This window comes from Protopterus annectens, chromosome 7.part0 (assembly GCF_019279795.1).
Source record: "Protopterus annectens isolate FY-2018-M chromosome 7.part0, PAN1.0, whole genome shotgun sequence".
Taxonomy (NCBI): domain Eukaryota; kingdom Metazoa; phylum Chordata; order Ceratodontiformes; family Protopteridae; genus Protopterus; species Protopterus annectens.
Window position 1 is genome coordinate 334,006,846 of NC_056739.1, and position 16,201 is coordinate 334,023,046.

At 44.8% G+C, this 16,201-nt stretch overlaps 1 protein-coding gene across 1 annotated transcript in view; it reads left to right on the plus strand.

Annotated features, from left to right (window-relative positions):
• The window catches only part of STRIP1 (striatin interacting protein 1), a gene marked incomplete in the record, with an annotated part of 820,756 nt that overhangs the window by 471,251 nt on the left and 333,304 nt on the right, over positions 1–16,201 (plus strand). The window contains 1 exon segment of the mRNA XM_044076197.1: positions 7,722–7,793. Coding sequence (XP_043932132.1) covers positions 7,722–7,793 — 72 coding nt within the window.

Consider the following 16,201-nt stretch of genomic DNA (forward strand, 5'->3'; position numbering starts at 1 on the left):
TTTCGGGACCAAAGCAGTCGGTTCCAAGCCTCCCTCTCGGTGCTTCGGCCGCGGGACTTCCGTCTGCTATCATGGCTCCGGCGACTGGACCCTCCCAGGATTCTGGGGGTCCGGCCTTCAGAGCTATGAGGAGTGCCTTGGCCAAGTCTTCTTTGGCCATCTCTACAGCATCACCGGCACCTTCCCTGGGCATGGAGACTGGGTCTTTGGCAGTTCCCCTGTCTCTAGGCAGCGGAGCCCCGGAGCCTGAGGTTACCCCCACTGGGGGTTCCCTCCTCCTGAGGGTCTTCGAGTTGTCTTCGAGGAACTCCCGAGGAAGAGATCGTGCAAGAGGAAGCACGGACTCCCCGATGAGTCTCTTACATCGGACACTGATCTTGATGATGCGGAGGGGTCCCCAAAGTCGTCCTCGGATGATGTCTCATTTGCAGACATTCTAGAGATCCTCAAGCAACGAGGCGGCTGGAATTCCAAACCCCCCTCCGCTGATGAGTCTGTGTTCCTCAAGGCCTTCGGGCTCAGCCCTCCGCCTCCCGGGTGTCTCCGCCCCTCGACGAGCTCCTAGATTTGGTTTGTCGGAGGCGTGGGAACATCCAGATACTGTGGAACCAGTGCCTTCTCGCCCTAACAAATTTTTGTCTGCCCCACCCGAGAAGGAGTTCTTAACGGCGTGGGCTGTAGATGCCATGGTGGTGGCATCTGCTACCCAGCAGGACGTGGCAGAGGCTTCAACGTCTGTCCATCCTCCTAATAAGGAGTCTAGGAGCATGGACCGCACGGAAGCGCACCTGACTTCAGCGGCCTTTACTCTAAGGTCCCTGAATTATTTGGCACATTTCATCAGATTACAGAGGGATCTGGTCAAGGAGCTCTCAGACTCCCTCTCAGGTAACCTACCTGAGCAGCTAGCCCAGTCGGTTGGCTCTCAGTTGGCTACCCTTACCTCGATTTCTAACTCGTCCATGAGGCTCATCTCATATGCGGCCGAAGGGGCGGGCAGAGCGGCAGGCACAGGCGTGGCTCTACGAAGACAAGCCTGGCTCCGTTTGTGTCACTGCTGGAGGCCTTCAAGTCTTCCTTTGCCGACGCTCCCTTTGATGGGTCCTCTTTGTTTGGACCCAAGGTAAAAGACACTCTTAACCGCTGTGAGCAGGAGGGAAAGACTTTATCTGCCGTAGGAGCACGTTTTTCCACTCCCTTTCGGCCTTATCCCAAGGCCAAAAGAGGAGGGAAGATGTGTTTCCGCAAGTCACAGAAATTCTTTCCTCAGCAGCAGGAAGATTCCCCTTCCAGAGGCAGAGGAGGGGGAAATTTTTCTGGGAGACGCCGTCCCAGAGGCGGCAGAGGCCCCCGCAACACTGGAGACCGCGAGTCCTTTCGTGGCTCTTCAGCCTCCCACACTCCATGAGGGATTGCCCGGCTGTGCTGCTCCGGAGCCAGTCGGGTGCCGTTTTTCCAAGCACCTAAAAGCCTGGGAGTCTATTACTCGGGACAGATGGGTGCTTCGGATTATTGCCGGAGGTTACACCATTCCCTTCACACGCCCACCCCCACCGTCCAAAAAAATCCCGGACCCACCACCCAGTCAAAGGGAAATTGCAGCCATAGAAGCTTCAAAGCTGCTAGAAAAAGGAGCCATCCAACCGGTCCCCGCAGACCAGATCGGATCCGGAAATTACTCAAGGTTCTTTTTAGTGCCAAAAAAGACAGGGGACCTGAGACCCATTTTGGATCTCAGCAAACTAAACCAGTCCGTCATGAAGTCCAAATTCCGAATGGTCACTTTACAATCCATTCTCCCACTGTTGGAGAAAGGTGTTTGGATGTGCTCCATAGACCTCAAGGACGCCTATTATCACATACCGATACATCAGGCGTCCAGGAGGTATCTGCGCTTCAGCCTGGGAGACAGTCATTTCCAATTCTGTGCACTGCCCTTTGGTCTCACCACAGCCCCCAGGGTGTTCACCAAGTGTTTGGCAGTAGTGACTGCTCACCTGAGGAGTCTCGGATTCCAAGTGTTTCCCTATCTGGACGACTGGCTCCTGACTGCCACCACCAGGGATCTACTACTAGAAAACCTACAAGCCACTATCTCCCTGGGTGCTTCCCTGGGAATTACGTTCAACTGGTCAAAGTCTGTCTTGCTGCCTTCTCAGCGCATAAGATTCATAGGGGCAGAGATAGACTCAAAGTTAATGCGAATCTTCCTTCCTACCGAAAGGATACAAACATTACAAGATCAAGTCCGAGCCCTGCTGCTAAGATCCAAAGCCCCAGCCAGGATGGTCCTGCAACTTCTAGGTTCAATGTCTGCCACGGTTCTCCTAGTTCCTCTGGCAAGGTTGCACATGAGGATTCTCCAGTGGCTATTATCGACACAATGGTCTTTTCAGGATCTCCCCCTCAATCATCACATACTGATTACAGAAACGTGCAAACGGGACCTCCGCTGGTGGCTTCTGCCATCCAATCTGAATCAGGGAAGACCCTTTGTTCTACCCCCTCCGGTGGCCACCTTGACAACAGATGCCTCCCAGACGGGGTGGGGGGGGGCATTGTCTGGGCAGGACAGTTCAGGGTTCTTGGCTTCCGAACGAAACTTTTCTCCATATCAATGTGTTGGAAATGAGGGCTGTACTTCTGTCCCTACAAGCCCTCCACAAGTTTCTCCCTCAAGGCATTATCGCCATCCACACAGACAACATGTCGGTGGTCTGGTATCTAAACAAACAAGGAGGGACCAGATCTTACCCCCTTTGCAGAGAGGCCATGAGGGTGTGGGAATGGGCAGTGGCTACCAAGCGCTTCCTGGTAGCGACCCACATTCCAGGCAAATCCAATATATTAGCAGACAGACTGAGCAGGACTATTCTCTCTCCTCACGAGTGGTCTCTGAACGAAATAGTAGCAGCTCAGATTTTCAAGAGGTGGGGGATTCCGTGCTGCGACCTGTTTGCAACACCACAAAACACGAAGTGCAAAAGGTTCTTTTCCTTGACCCCGCCAGGGGAGACAGCTACGGATGCTCTAGTCCAACCTTGGCCAACAGGACTGCTTTATGCCTTTCCTCCGATTCCACTCATCCCCAAAGTCATCCAGAAGGCTTCCCAACTGGGGTCCACAATGATTCTAATTGCTCCGTACTGGCCTCGTCAGGTATGGTTCCCCTACCTACGGAAATATACCCTGGACGGTCCTTGGTTCTTGGATCTGATTCCGGACCTTCTGGTTCATCAGTCGGGACAACAGCACCAATCCCTTCACACTTTGAAACTAACGGCTTGGCTCCTCCTCTTCCGACTATAGTCAGAAGTCACACCTTGGACCCGGAAGTTATTCACATTTTATCTTCAGCCCACAAACCCACCACTAAGAAATTGTATCACAGTAAGTGGAAGAGGTTTGCTATCTGGGCTCAACTCAGAGGCTTAGACCCTATTACTGCCCCGATACCAGAGGTCTTGAAATTTTTAACATCCTTGTTTAATCAAGGATCTTCAGTCTCTACTATTAAAGTCCAACTAGCAGCTATCTCCAAATTTCACGATTCCATAGACCCACCGTTGATGAGCAGCAGATTATGTAAAACTTTCATGAAAGGTGCTATGCTTTTAAGACCCCCAGTTTTTCATCCTGCGCCTCCGTGGGATCTTGATTTGGTACTTCGTGCCTTAACATCTTCCCCCTTTGAACCGGCTGCTACATGTGATTTGAAATATCTGTCTTGGAAAACTGCCTTCTTAGTTGCAATTACCTCTGCAAGAAGAGTTTCAGAACTTCAAGCCCTATCTATCAAACCACCGTACTTGATTTTTCACAAGGATAGAGTATCACTTAGGCCTAACCCATCTTTTGTCCCCAAAGTTTGTTCCAATCTCTGTCTCCAACAGTCCTTAGAGCTACCAGTTTTCTTTCCAAAATTTTCAAACAAAGCGGAATACACCTTCCATACATTGGATGTTCACAGGCAATTACGCTTCTATCTTGATAGGACTCAACAAATTCGGAAAACAGATCATTGTTTGTGTCCTTTTCAGATAGTAAACTGGGTAAAACCATCACTAAAGCTACTATTGCCAAATGGATCAGAGATTGCATAACTCAGGCTTATTCCTCTTCAAATAAACAACTTACAACTTCTGTCAAAGCTCACTCTACTAGGGCTATGGCTACCTCAATTGCATTCCATTCCAAGCTCGCTATTTCTGAGATTTGTGCTGCGTTACTTGGTCCAACCCGCACACTTTCATTTCCCACTATAAATTGGATGTGGCATCTAAAGGACGGGCATCATTTGGTTCCACGGTACTCAGGAGTGTTTTCCAGTGAGCCACCCAGGATTTAGGTGCTAGGGACGCTGTCCCATCAGTCAGAATGTAGGCGAGATAGGATCACATAACATCTTTTAGTTATGTACTCACCATAACTTCAGATGTTTGGGATCCATCTCGCTACATTCCTAATACCCACCCTCCTTCCCCCTGCCTTGGAGATCAGAAGAGATTGAACGGTTTGAGTTCTACTGTTTTATCTTGTATCATCTGTCAATGTTATATAAGCAGGGCATGCGTGTGTGCATGTATGCGGACAAACTAGATCTGGGGGACTGGTAGTGGTGCATCCTGGGATATAGTAAGCTCAGCCAATAAGAGACTTCGTTCTTTGGCATAAGCATGCCGAGTCGGAGCCGAGGATCGGCTCCGAACCCATCAGTCAGAATGTAGGCGAGATGGATCCCAAACATCTGAAGTTATGGTGAGTACATAACTAAAAGTTATAAAGTAACAGTAGTCATATGTTAAAATATAACACTAGTTATTATATGTTAAAGATTTAAATGTTATTTATACTAACCAATATAATAAAATAAAAATATTAAAAATATATTTACAATGAAAGATTAACAGTGTTATTGAATAATTAATTAATAACTTAATGATAAAGTACTTAAAAGAATATATTTGGGGTCGGTGTCGAACTGTCCACTAACACACACACACACACACACACACACACACACACATATATATATATATATATATATATATATATATATGAAATTGTATAGAAATGCATTGGGGTCGAATAGTCTTGCTTCCCTGATGCATCCTGGATGGGGTGGTGGGGCATTATTGGAAAGACAGTCCAAGGCACACAGTCCCTAATTAGATGCCAATTTACACATCAGTGTTCTAGAGATCAGGTTCGTGCTTCTGGCGTTGTAAGCATTCCAAGGAATCCTCTCCTCGGGAATGATTGTGATCCAAACAGACAACATGTTAGTGGTTTGGTACATCAACAAGCAAAGGAGAACCAGATGTTACACTCTGTCGAGAAGCACTCAGAGTATGCCAATGGGCTATTTCATCCAGCCACTTTCTAATTGTAATGCATATTCTGGGGAGCTCAAATGTGATCATGGACAAGTTGAGCAGGAGCATCCCTGATGCCTCATGAGTGGTCTTGCAACCCTTTAAGGGTGGAAAGGATATTCCGTTGATGGGGCCAGCCATACTGCGATCTCTTTGCATCCCCCCTGAACAGCAACTGCAGCAGCTACTTTTCCCTGACCCCTCCTTCTAGGGGAGTCATCGGTAGATGCTCTCTTCTGCAATTGACTCCCCCCCCCCCCCCCTCAGTCTTCTGTATGTCTTTCCCCAATTTCTGAAGAAAACCAGCAGGTCAAAGAACAGGATAATTCTCATTGTTTCATTCTGGACTTGACATATGGTTTCCTTTTCTGTGGCCTCACGTAATTCACAAACTTTGGACACTGGACCCAGCTCCAGACCTATTGTGTCCCATCCAGAGGGACTCTTTCATCTGAATCTTCAAAATCTCAAGCTCACTGCATGGTTTCTCCAGTTCCAATGATTGCCAGGCATACCAGCCTAGCCCCAGTTCAACGAATTGTTTTAACTTCCCATAAACCTTTGACTAGATGATTATACAGCAAATGGCACAAATTTTGACAATAGGCTGCAGACAGCAATCTCAACCTATACTCTGCACCAATTCATAAGGTCTTGGAATTTTTAGCATCACTTTTCGATGCGGAACCATCTTCCTCAACTGTATGGGTTCATCTAGCTGCAATTTCAAATTTTCATACTGGTCTAAATGATGTAGCTCTAATGTCGCACAAACTTTGCCAAACCTTTCTGAAAGGAACTTTATTGCTGAGACCTCCATATAAGGACCTGTCTACTCCTTAGGATTTGAATTTGGTGCTACAGTCTCTAATTAATCCCCCATTTGAACCATCCACAAATTGCGATTTGAAGTATTTATCCTGGAAAACCTCCTTCCTGGTTGCTATTACTTCTGTGAGAAGAACGAGTTGCAGGCCTTATCGTACAAGCCTCCTTACATAATCTTTCATAAGGGCAGGGTGTCTTTATGAACAAATCCTTCCTTTTTACCAGAAGTAGTATTGGGCACTAATATCAGACAATACAACGTCCAGTATTTTTTTCCCAAATTTTCAAACAAAAGCGAATATTGTCTGCATTTACTAGATGTTCACATACAATTACTTTTTTACCTTCACAGAACAAAGGAATTCAGAAAATCTGATCAGTTTGGTTCATTCTCTTCTGCTTCTCTGGGCAGACCAGTTTCTGAGGTTACTCTGGCTTGATGGCTTAAGGACTGCATTAACCTTCATTTATAACAAAAGGGAAGTGCAGCTGCCAGGACCTGTAAAGGCATATTCTACGAGGGAAGTAGCCACTTCCACTGTCTTCCATGCCAGAGCCTCTATAGGCGCAGTGGCTACTTGGGCACCCCTGCATACTTTTATTACTCATTACAAGTTGGATGTCATCCCTAGGGGTTGAGCATCCTTCAGTTTGGTGCTCAGGAATATTCTTACATGAGATCTCCCAAGATTTCAGGGAACTCAATCAGTCTAGGATGGAGTGAAGATTGACAACATCAGATAAAGAAGTTATGTCTCACCATAACATTCCATCTGTGTTGTCGATCTTCATGTATCCTTGACATCCCCACCCTCCTTCTCCCTGCCTTTCGGGCTTCTTGTTGGAACGGATCTATCCCAATAGACTGGGTTATTCTGTTATAATTACAGATATGGTCTCTGATCTGCTATTCCCTGTCTGTCACTATTTTATGCAAACTCTATCTGAGGTAATCTTGAGAGGAGCATTGTGTGTAGAGCTAAGCTCGAGAGTTTTTGAGAGGCATGAGCTGGATTAACGGCAAAGTCTGATCTGAGATACAGAACTGAACCCCACAGTTAAGGATAAGTGAAGATCGATGACACAGATGGGAACATTATGGTAAGACATAACTTTTTTCATGGTTTTAGCTGTTACTATGCAGTATGTTGCCCATTCAAGTCTAGATCTGCATTTCTCATTAGTATAGAAACAGAAGCTGGAAGAAGCTAAAAGGCATATTCAGTGAAATATTTGAGCATTACATTGGTCACTCACTGTCTTGGATATAGTTGCAGTCATCTGTTGTCTTGGGACTGTTAACTCTAATTGTCTGCTCTTTTTTTTTTTGAGTTCAAAAGTAATTTATTTTACTGGCTTGCAGTGCCTACTTGCTTCCAGCATGGTGCTAGTACTGTTTTATTTCTGGTTCAAAGTTTTACAATTGTCAGTAATCCTAATGATTAACAAGTTCCCCCTTCAGAATAAACTTTTTTATACAGTGCATGCCCTCCTTTTAAAATTTCTGTTTTATTTTAGCATAAATATATATCCGTATCGGAAATCCAGATTAAGAAGGAAGAGGAGTATCAGAAATCACCACTCTCTGCGGTAAGTGACTTTGTAGTGACTTTTTCTTTCAGTCTTACTGAAAATACCGACCTCCAGTCAAGTTGTACGTAAATGAGATGGAGTTCCTTTTTGTTTGTAATACAAATTCCTAGATTACATTTAGTTAACATCTGACTTGAGTTTGGTGTTACCAGCTTAAATTCTAGGCACCCACTACTTGAATGGTACCATAGCTGTGGCTGTCAGTGTGTATGATGTGAGAGCTTGGCTTCCAAGCAGAGGTATACGTTTAAGAGAAGCTTCCTTAGTCTTGGTGTGTAACTCTATTTTTGTACCATTTACCTTCGTCACTAGTTTCAAGAGCATAGTAGCTTATTGATACAAATGATTTGTAAGTGCAAAACAAAAAACAAAGACATCAATAGCCATGTTAAGTGAAAGACACTTCCTAACTAGTGACGGATAGTTGCACTTCTCTGATTTAATTTTCATTCTGATATTATGATTGAGCTCAGCCAAGATTATTGGCTTACATTGGTAAAGCTTGATCTCTTAAGTCTTTTCTCATTCTTTTGCATGCTTTTCCCTGCTATCCAGTATTGTCTTTCTTAGTCTTGACATTAACTTTCTAGTGACAATTTAAACTGCTTTAATGGAGTTGTAAGCTGTTATAGTAAAGACACCCCAAAATGTTTTCTAATGACATAGCACCAGGTGCAAGTGTTTCCATTTAATAGGAATGTGTGTGATATGCATGTAACTGCTGATCTGGAGTAATAGTTTTTATATCCTATTGTGATTTCCTTGGATAAAAACATGTTTTTGGATTAATTTTACTTTTGGTAGGTGGTGCTATTTATGGTATGTCAACTAGCAGTAATGATTCTTAGGCACTTGTTTGGTGTAGGCTTAAAGAAGACTGACCTCAGACTACGTAGAGGACAATGAATAAAGCAAAAATGCATTTTCCTGCTTGGCAGTTGCATTGACAGTGGTATTTGATTTCACCAAAATTGCCAATGACTAAAAGCTGCTTTTAGCTGAATGTTAGTTGAGTGATCGTGTGGGACAAATCAACACTGAACTGACCTACATATAAGGAAATTTTGTTATGCAGTTTGGAAGTGCTGCAAGTGTCTGGTGTTTTTTTGTCATTTATAAGTGCTGACTGGTTAAGCCTTCCCTCAATCAGACTGGTGCTGTCTGAGTGGAGCCATAATTAAGATAGACATTTGGGTGCCTTATTTCTCACCAGCATCCCAACAATGGTAGTTGTCCAACCCCCTCACCGCATGTTGATGTGAGCATTTACATCACTGGAGCTGACTGTACTTATGTCTGTGCATTTTTTGTTCCTGAGTGTGTGCTGAAAAGGACTACCATCACTGGCTTGAGTAGTTACAAGTGTGTCTTCCTTTGCGGTAGCAGCTCTGCACATCATGATGAGCCTCCTCCCACCAGTTGAGGTTGTATCATTTAAGTGGTGGTGTAACCTCTGTAGGAACCACCATTGCTCTCCTCCACTGTAAGCATACCCATCCGTCCTGCGCGAGATGTTCAAGCTTCTGAGCCGTAATTCATATTTGTGTCACCTGGATGTAGGCATAGCTTTATCTCTCTTCACCACTAAGGTGTGTGTTTTCATAAATGTTGCTTTCGTTGAGCATCTTTGACTGGCAGTGTAGGGTGTTCTCTGGAGGGGAGGGAATGTTTTCCTCCACCATGCAGCAGTATTGTAGCCGAACATTAAGTTGCATGTTGGTCTAGGTAACTTATCCTCTTCTATTTTTGGAGTACCTTTTACATGTTTTGGTGGTAATTTTATTTCTTTAGCAGCAGTCTGGTAGTTTAAACCAGATCATTCAGGCCTTCAGCTGCTATTGTGCTGCACTCTTTACTTTCAGGTTTAATGCAGTCTGTATACTTTTACTCTCCAGTATGAGTGTGAACAAATCACTTAAGCAGATAAACTTCCTTGTTCACCCCTGAAAAGTGATTTTTTTTGTTGGATTTGCATGGTTGTGTAGCAAGGAGAAATATGTGTGTGTGTATGTAGGTGTGTGACTTCAACTTGTGTGTGTGGGTATGTATATATAGACACACATACACACACAGACACAAAATAAATGCTTGTTAGGATTTTCAGTGTATAGTATGTTTTCACTTTGATCACTGGCTTCTAATGCCTTGTTCCTGATCTACTTTAAAGGCATATTGTAATAGATATATTTTTCTGTGCTCTTATTTCAAGAATATATATTTTTCTGAAAGCCGCCCCCCCTCCATTTTTGCATTAATTGATTTATGCACTCTAGTTTTAGACTCATGATATATATAAAGTCCAAGACTGTTTGCCATAACATAGATTCAGTTTCCGTAAAAACTTGAAAGTACACTTTGTACAGTGCCCAGATGTCCTTCAAGGATGCATCTGCAGTCCTTACAAATGGGTTGTCCTGTCGTCAGGCAGCCCTTCGGTCGGCCGGATTCCAAAGTCTGGGTCTGGCCTCGGCTGGTGTCGGACTTCACCCGACGTCATAGCTGCAGTTATTCGGGTATAAAGGCATCAGCTGACGCCATTTTCCTCAGTCTTTCTTGCCGCGTGGCGCCCAAAGCAGAAGCTGTTCGCAAGTGCCAGTCGGTCAGAACCAGAGATTTCTACTACCGAATACTACTTCGAAGACTTCTAAAAAGCTAAGTACCCCGTTGGGGACTCTTTCTTGCCTCAGCCGATGTCAGAAAAAGTGAATAACTGTTTAACTTGTGGGAAACAAATACCTCATAAAGATTTCCACTCTTACTGCTTACCCTGTTTAGGCCCAGACCACGACGTAGTAGCTTGTCTAGCCTGTGCTTCTTTTAACCGGCGGACGCTTAGACGTCGGTCTGAATTTGCTGAGGAGTTTTTCGCCCGATTTTTATATTATGCTGTCGGATCCTCCGACTACGCAAATGTCTAAAAGCGCCGAAAGGACCGACATTCGCGGTCCGCGGTTTCGCGAAACCGCGGTTAAGCCAACCAGTGTCTCGGTTTCGCTGAAACCGAGCAAACGGTTCTTCCTTCAGCCGAAAACTTACCTTCTACCGAGGCCTCTTCCAACCTGGTGGAGTCGGCCTCTGAAATCCCTCCTGCTGTTGCAGTTTCTCAGGAACTATCTGACACTATTCCCTTGGATATTTCAACCCCTGCACGTGGAGCTGCTAGGCCACCTGCAGCCATGTCCATTAAGGCCTTTGCCAGGGCTAAAGCAGCTAAGACTACTAAAACTATGCCTGCTAAGCCCCCCTCTCACAGGCCTAGCTCTAGTTCACAGATGCTTAGTTTAGCAGAGGATCTCATTTCTTTAATCCGGGGATCCCAACCTCATCCAGACAGGGCCTCTCAGCCTCCTCCTGAGAAGAGGCCTAGAGCAGAGCCCCCTCAACCTATTTCCACAGATGAATCCTCTGATGATTCAAATGATACAGACCCTCCAGAGGCTCCTTTCTCCCCTTATGAAGACTCTGATGCTGAAGAGTCTAACCCTTCTGCCTCTCCGCCTGAGGAATTTTCTTTTGGGGAAACCTTGCATGCTATGAGGGAACAATTTCAGTGGCAGGGCCAGGATTTTTCAGACTCCAGAAAAAGGCTTAGAACCTTTCTGCATTTACCACAACATAGGCCTTTAGCCATTCCTCCAGTTCTTTCTGTTGTAGGTGATGCATTTAATGATGCTTGTACTGCTCCTGATTCTCTACCTCCGGCCCCTGCTAAGCCTGATAGATACTACAGGGTCCCGGACACGCATTACCATTTGTATAAGGCTCCTTTCGCAGATCCAGAGACTATCTCCCAAGGGCCTAAGGCTGTAGCAGCTACCTCTGCTAAAAACCCCCTCCCCTCTGAAGGGGAATCCAGATCCTTAGAGAGATGGGGTAAGAAAGTTTACACTTCTGCGACTCTTTCAGCTAGGGCCTTGAACTGTCAATTTCACATGATCCAGTATCAAGAATTTATGCTAGACCAGTTAACCAAAAAACTGTCCTCTGATGAAGCATTAGACAAAAAATCTGTTCAGGAAATGGTACATAACATTCAGCAAGTCAGTAACCATTCTTTAAAATGCGGCTATGATGCACTGGAGGCTTCCTTTAGATCAGCCATGACTGGCACAGTTATCAGAAGGCAAGCATGGTTAAAAGAGCAGGCCTTGCCAGACCATGTCAAGTCCAAACTATTAGATGCTCCTATGGATAAGATCAATTTGTTTGGCTCTCCTGCACAACAGGTGCTGAAGAAGATGGAAGAGAAGGCAAAATCTGTCCAAACAGTTAAAGATTTCTTACAGGTCCAACCACCAAGGTTTAGCAGAAATTGGCCCTCCAAGAACTGGTCCTTTCCAGACTCCTCCAGAACTCAGAGAGGCAGGAATAGGCGTTCAAGAGGCAGAAAACAATCCAGGGGTGCCTACAGGGGACGCCAGTGGCAGGGTAACAACCAACGAAGTACAGCCACCATCACAACTACAGGGCAATCACAGTGACTTGGCACTCGCTTCGCCTACCAGGGAACAACTAGAAGCACCCTTAGGCGGGAAGCTAGCCTTATTTTCAATAAACTGGCATTACATCACAAGTGACAAGTGGATTTTACAGACAATAGGCCAAGGCTACAGGTTTCACTTCCATACTCTACCAGGGAAGAGAGGAATGCCAAACCTACCTCCAAATCAAAAGACAGAAGCTCTAAAACAAATATCTAAATTATTAAGGATGAGAGCTGTAGAAAAGGTACCATCTATGGAGCAAGGAAAGGGATTTTACTCCAGACTTTTCCTGGTACCAAGAAAAGAGAGCAAATGGAGGCCTATTCTCGACCTGTCCGCTTTAAACACTTTCCTCATTGTTCCAAAATTCAAAATGCTGACTCTACAGCAGCTTCTTCCCATGCTGGACAAGGAGTCTTGGCTGGTAACTCTAGATCTCAAGGTGGCATACCTGCATGTCCCCATATGACCAATTTGCAGAAGATACCTCAGATTTCTTGCAGGATCAGAGCATTGTCAATTCTCAGCATTGCCCTTTGGCTTATCTACTGCACCCAGAGTATTCACGAAATGCCTGGCATCAGTAATTGCTCATTGCAGGCTTCAGGGAATCCAAATTTACCCCTACCTGGACGACTGCCTGATACAAGCGGACAACAAAAACAAGCTAACAGAAGACTTACAAAGAGTCATTTACCTGCTGCAAGCCCTGGGATATACAGTCAATATAAAAAAGTCAAGACTAATACCATCCCAAAGAATAACCTTTTTGGGTGCAGACCTGGACACATCAACACAAATAGCATTCCTAACAGTAGAAAAGCAAGAACAACTACCTCTCTACTTCTTGGCATTAACAAAGCAGAACCATCTAACAGCAAGAAAAGTACTGCAAGCCCTGGGCTTCATGGCATCCTGCATAATACTGGTCCCTCATGCCAGACTGCATATGAGAAAGCTACAGTGGTACCTAAAGAATTTATGGTCTCAACACGAACACAGCCTAGAAACCAAAATTCCAATTATCCCATGCCTGAAGCAAGAGTTCCTATGGTGGGCTCAGGCCTGCCAATCAAACACAGGATTGCCCTTCTACAGCATTCAACCAAGCCAAACCATCACGACGGACGCCTCAGACCTCGGTTGGGGGGCCCACATGCTGGCCAAGTGCATACAAGGCTTATGGACTCGAGACCAGCTGCACCTGCACATAAATCTAAAGGAAATGCTGGCAGTAAAATTGGCAATCCAGACATTCAGACCATTTCTCCGAGAAGGTCAATTGATAAGGACAGACAACACCACAGTTATGTGGTACATCAACAAACAGGAGGCACACATTCATTCTCTATGCCGGATGGCACTGGAACTATGGAATGTGGCTCTGAGCTACAACATTCAGTTACAAGCTATTTTTGTACCAGAAAAAGAAAACATTCTAGCAGACATATTAAGCAGGACTACCACGGATGCCCACGAATGGATGCTGCATCCGGACATCTTCAAAGCCATTATAAGAAAATGGGGACTCCCAGAAATAGACTTATTTGCATCCCCACGCAATCACCAGCTAAAGAAATTCTGCACAAGGACGTACCACCCACTTGCTTGGAAGGTGGACTCCCTATCTTTCAGTTGGAAAAACCTGACAGCATATGCATTCCCACCACTTCCTTTGATGCACAAGGTGCTATTGAAGATCAAAGAGGACCGTCCAAAGATCATTCTGATAGCTCCAGACTGGCCAAGGCAACATTGGTACCCATTACTAAGGAGCATGTCTCGGGAACTAATATGGTCTCTACCCCTGGTTCCATTGCTGTTAACACAGAACAACTACAACATCCTGCATCCAAACCTGAAAACTCTGCAGCTGACTGCCTGGAACATCACATAAGATCAATTAACCCAAATTTATCCCAAAGGGTTAAAGACATTATCCTTGGCTCGCAGACCCTCAACAAGAAAAAATTATGCAGCAAAATGGAAAAGATATCTCATTTGGAGTACTGCAAAGGGAGAAGATGTGTCACTGGTAAACATAGCCAGCATCTTGGAATACTTGGCAGAGCTCTTCCACACAGGCCTGTCCTATTCTTCCATCAAGATACATGCATCAGCTATTTCAGCAGAATACAGCTTGGATCCTCCTGTCTTCTCACATCCTCTGCTCAGGCAGTTTCTGAGAGGAATTAAAAATGTAAAACCTCCAAGGAAACCACCATTGCCAGCATGGGACTTGAACTTTGTGCTAGAGAAATTGACACTTCCTCCTTTCGAACCAGCAGCAACAGCAGAATTACAATACTTATCATGGAAGACTGCTTTCCTGCTGGCAATCACTTCAGCAAGAAGGGTATCTGAACTACAGGCATTAATGGCAGTGCAACCCTTCCTGATCTTCCATCAAGATAGAGTGTCCATGAGAACAAATCCTACATTCATGCCTAAGGTGGTATCCAGAGTGTCTTTAAATCAGGCTATCCACCTACCTACATTCTTCCCCAACCCACAGAACAGGGGAGAAAGACTGTTGCATACCTTGGATGTACATAGACAGTTACGCTACTACCTGGACAGAACCAAGGGCAATAGAAAAACTGACCAGCTACTGGTAGCATATGCAACAGGAAGGGAAGGAAAAGCAATTTCAAAACAGACAATCTCCAAGTGGATAGGAAATTGCATTAGATTTTGTTACTCCTACCATGGAAAGAAAACTCCAGAGAACATCAGGCCTCACTCTACAAGGGCTACAGCCACTACCACAGCTTTCTTATGAGGAGTGGCTACCAAGGACATTATAGAGGCTGCTACTTGGACCTCCGTGCATACATTTGCCAAGCATTATAATTTACCTTTATACTCTAGATCCCGAGCAGGTTTTGCCACTGCTGTTTTGCAAGGGATCCTAACTACACCATAATCTTTTTTCCTCCTCCCCTAGTTTGGCTATGGTATTCTACCCATTTGTAAGGACTGCAGATGCATCCTTGAAGGACATAGTACAGTTTTGTACCTACCATAAATGTAGATGTCCGATAGGAATGCATCTGCAGTCAGGATTACCCACCCACCTTCCCCTCTGTGGTACTCCTAGGGTAATTGCCCATCTTATAGCTAGCTGGGGGGGATCTATTATGGTGTATTTGTTTGTATATATGTACATACATGTGTTTTTTTTGTGTTTGCTCTCTACTATTTGGAATCATTGGCATTTATCCAAATTTAGCCTTCCAAGAGGGCACCTGGCATCTGGGGCAAGAAACACTGAGGAAAATGGCGTTGGCTGATGCCTTTATACCCGAATAACTGCAGCTATGACGTCGGGTGAAGTGCGACACCAGCCGAGGCCAGACCCAGACTTTGGAATCCGGCCGACCGAAGGGCTGCCTGACGACAGGACAACCCATTTGTAAGGACTGCAGATGCATTCCTATCGGACATCTACATTTATGGTAGGTACAAAACTGTACTTTCTTTGTGCATCATTATTCTAGCTTAATTTTTAAGTACCTTGCCCCATGTCTCTGGGGGCACTCTTCCTTGACAGCCCCAAACTTAAAATATAAACGTACATGTGTTAATATCTACTCAGTTTCCTTTTTCATTTCATAAACTATTGCTGTCTTAGTTTGATTTTTCATAGTGCTCAGCCATATACTATTTCACATTTCCATTGATATCAATATACGGCATAACATTATTAATGTTTTCATCCTATCACTTTTTGGTCTCTTTGTAATAATACTGTCACAAAAGCTTGTTTAATCTACCAGGAAAGGAACGTTGCAACTTCCAGTCATAGAGTTCTCCCTTTTGTTCAAGACTTAGAGGTGTGGAAAGCCGTGAAGTATGAAATACAAGCGTTTCATCAGAAGGGAAGAAAGAAAAAGCTTTTATTTAAATTCTGCTTAAATA